A 1,482-nucleotide genomic window follows, 5' to 3' on the forward strand; every position below is an offset into this window, starting at 1 on the left:
AATAACTTTGTTCTGCATCTGGATGTTCAGCAGCATCTTTGGGACAGTGGTGGAGGTGAAACAGATGTCAGCAAAGGAGAGGTTGCAGAGGAAGAAGTACATGGGTGTGTGGAGGTGGTTGTCCTTGATGATGGCCAGGATGATGAGCAGGTTCCCAGTGAAGGTGACCAAGTACATGGAGAGGAACAGTCCGAAGAGGAGAGGCTGCAGCTCTGCCTCTTCTGAGAGCCCCAAAAGGATGAATTTTTGAAAACGTGTGTGGTTTCTTGGTTCCATGTAGCTGAAGAAACTACTGCAAAAGAAAAGAGCAATGCAAGCTTAGTTATAAGAATTTAACACCGGTTTCACAGCTATGCTGTATATTCTATTCTAGCATGTAAGTAATTTCCAATATAATAGTAAGTTGGGAATGTCACAAGTCCTGAATGCTCAATCTTTTGATAACACACCTGACTAGCCTTCCTTTCTTCAAATCACATTTTTTTAAAAGCAATATAAATTCTACAACTTCCATAAAACCTTGTTTTCTTCATTCAACAAATATGTTTGACTATTTATAGTTTGCCAAGTAGTCTCTCTCATTTTTAATCTTTTTTGGGGGTTCATACAGCTCTTTTCAGAATGCATACAACCAACCATTGTGTCAAGTACATTTGTACATAGGTTGCCATCATCATTATCTTTTATTTAAAGCATTTTATAGGGGCTTATACAACTCATCACAATCCATACATATATCCATTATGTGTCAAGCACATTTGTACATTTGTTGCCTTCCTTATGCTCAAAACATTTGCTTTCTACTTGAGCCCTTGGTATCAATGCCAAATATTCTCGAGGTCACTGAAAACTTCAATAAAATTTTTAAACCGTTGCCTTCATTTGAGAGTAGTAAGAGCAGTATTTCAAAGCTAATGAGAAGTCAGCTGAGTTGTGCTTACTGACATCTCCTCATCCAGAAGAAAGAATAAAGCTGTAAATTGAAAGACCCATGAAAAGAATGAGACAAAGAGACTGATGGAGACTGCCAAAATCAGTCTCCACAACTGTGGATCTGAAAAAGCAGATGGTGCTGGTCTACAAATATCATCTGCTCTGAACAAGTTCAGGTTAGAACATCTTAGACAGAATGGGTTGGGGGTGGGGGGAGTTCCCAGAACAAAACTCAAAATCACACAAGACACCAGGCTTACTGGCCAAGAGAGACTGGTGGAAACCCAAACACTAGAGTCCTTATCCTTCCAGTCTAGAACTGAACGCATATCCAGCTATAATAACTAAATATATAAGATATACAGGGCAGCAATTCCTCAAGAACAATTTTCAGAAATATAAGAAAGAAGAATTGGACACAGGAAAGATAGGGAAGAAGTGAGATTGTAAGAAATGAGTCAAATCGGAATGTTTATGAATTACTGAATGCATAACTATGATCTATTCTGTAAACCTTCACCTAATTCATAAAAAATTATATATATATAT

The 1,482-nt window shown here is 37.9% G+C and overlaps 1 protein-coding gene across 1 annotated transcript in view; it reads right to left on the reverse strand.

Moving 5' to 3' along the window:
• LOC101647806 (olfactory receptor 7A5-like) overlaps positions 1-288 on the reverse strand; it is a 993-nt gene extending 705 nt beyond the window's left edge. The window contains exon 1 of the mRNA XM_030885482.1: positions 1-288. This exon is cut by the window's left edge and continues 705 nt beyond it. Coding sequence (XP_030741342.1) covers positions 1-276 — 276 coding nt within the window. The 5' untranslated portion in view covers positions 277-288.
• Positions 289-1,482: the final 1,194 nt, after the last annotated feature.

The sequence above is a fragment of the Echinops telfairi genome, unplaced genomic scaffold (genome assembly GCF_000313985.2).
Source record: "Echinops telfairi isolate 266 unplaced genomic scaffold, ASM31398v2 ScPeMD7_30;HRSCAF=105, whole genome shotgun sequence".
NCBI lineage: Eukaryota > Metazoa > Chordata > Mammalia > Afrosoricida > Tenrecidae > Echinops > Echinops telfairi.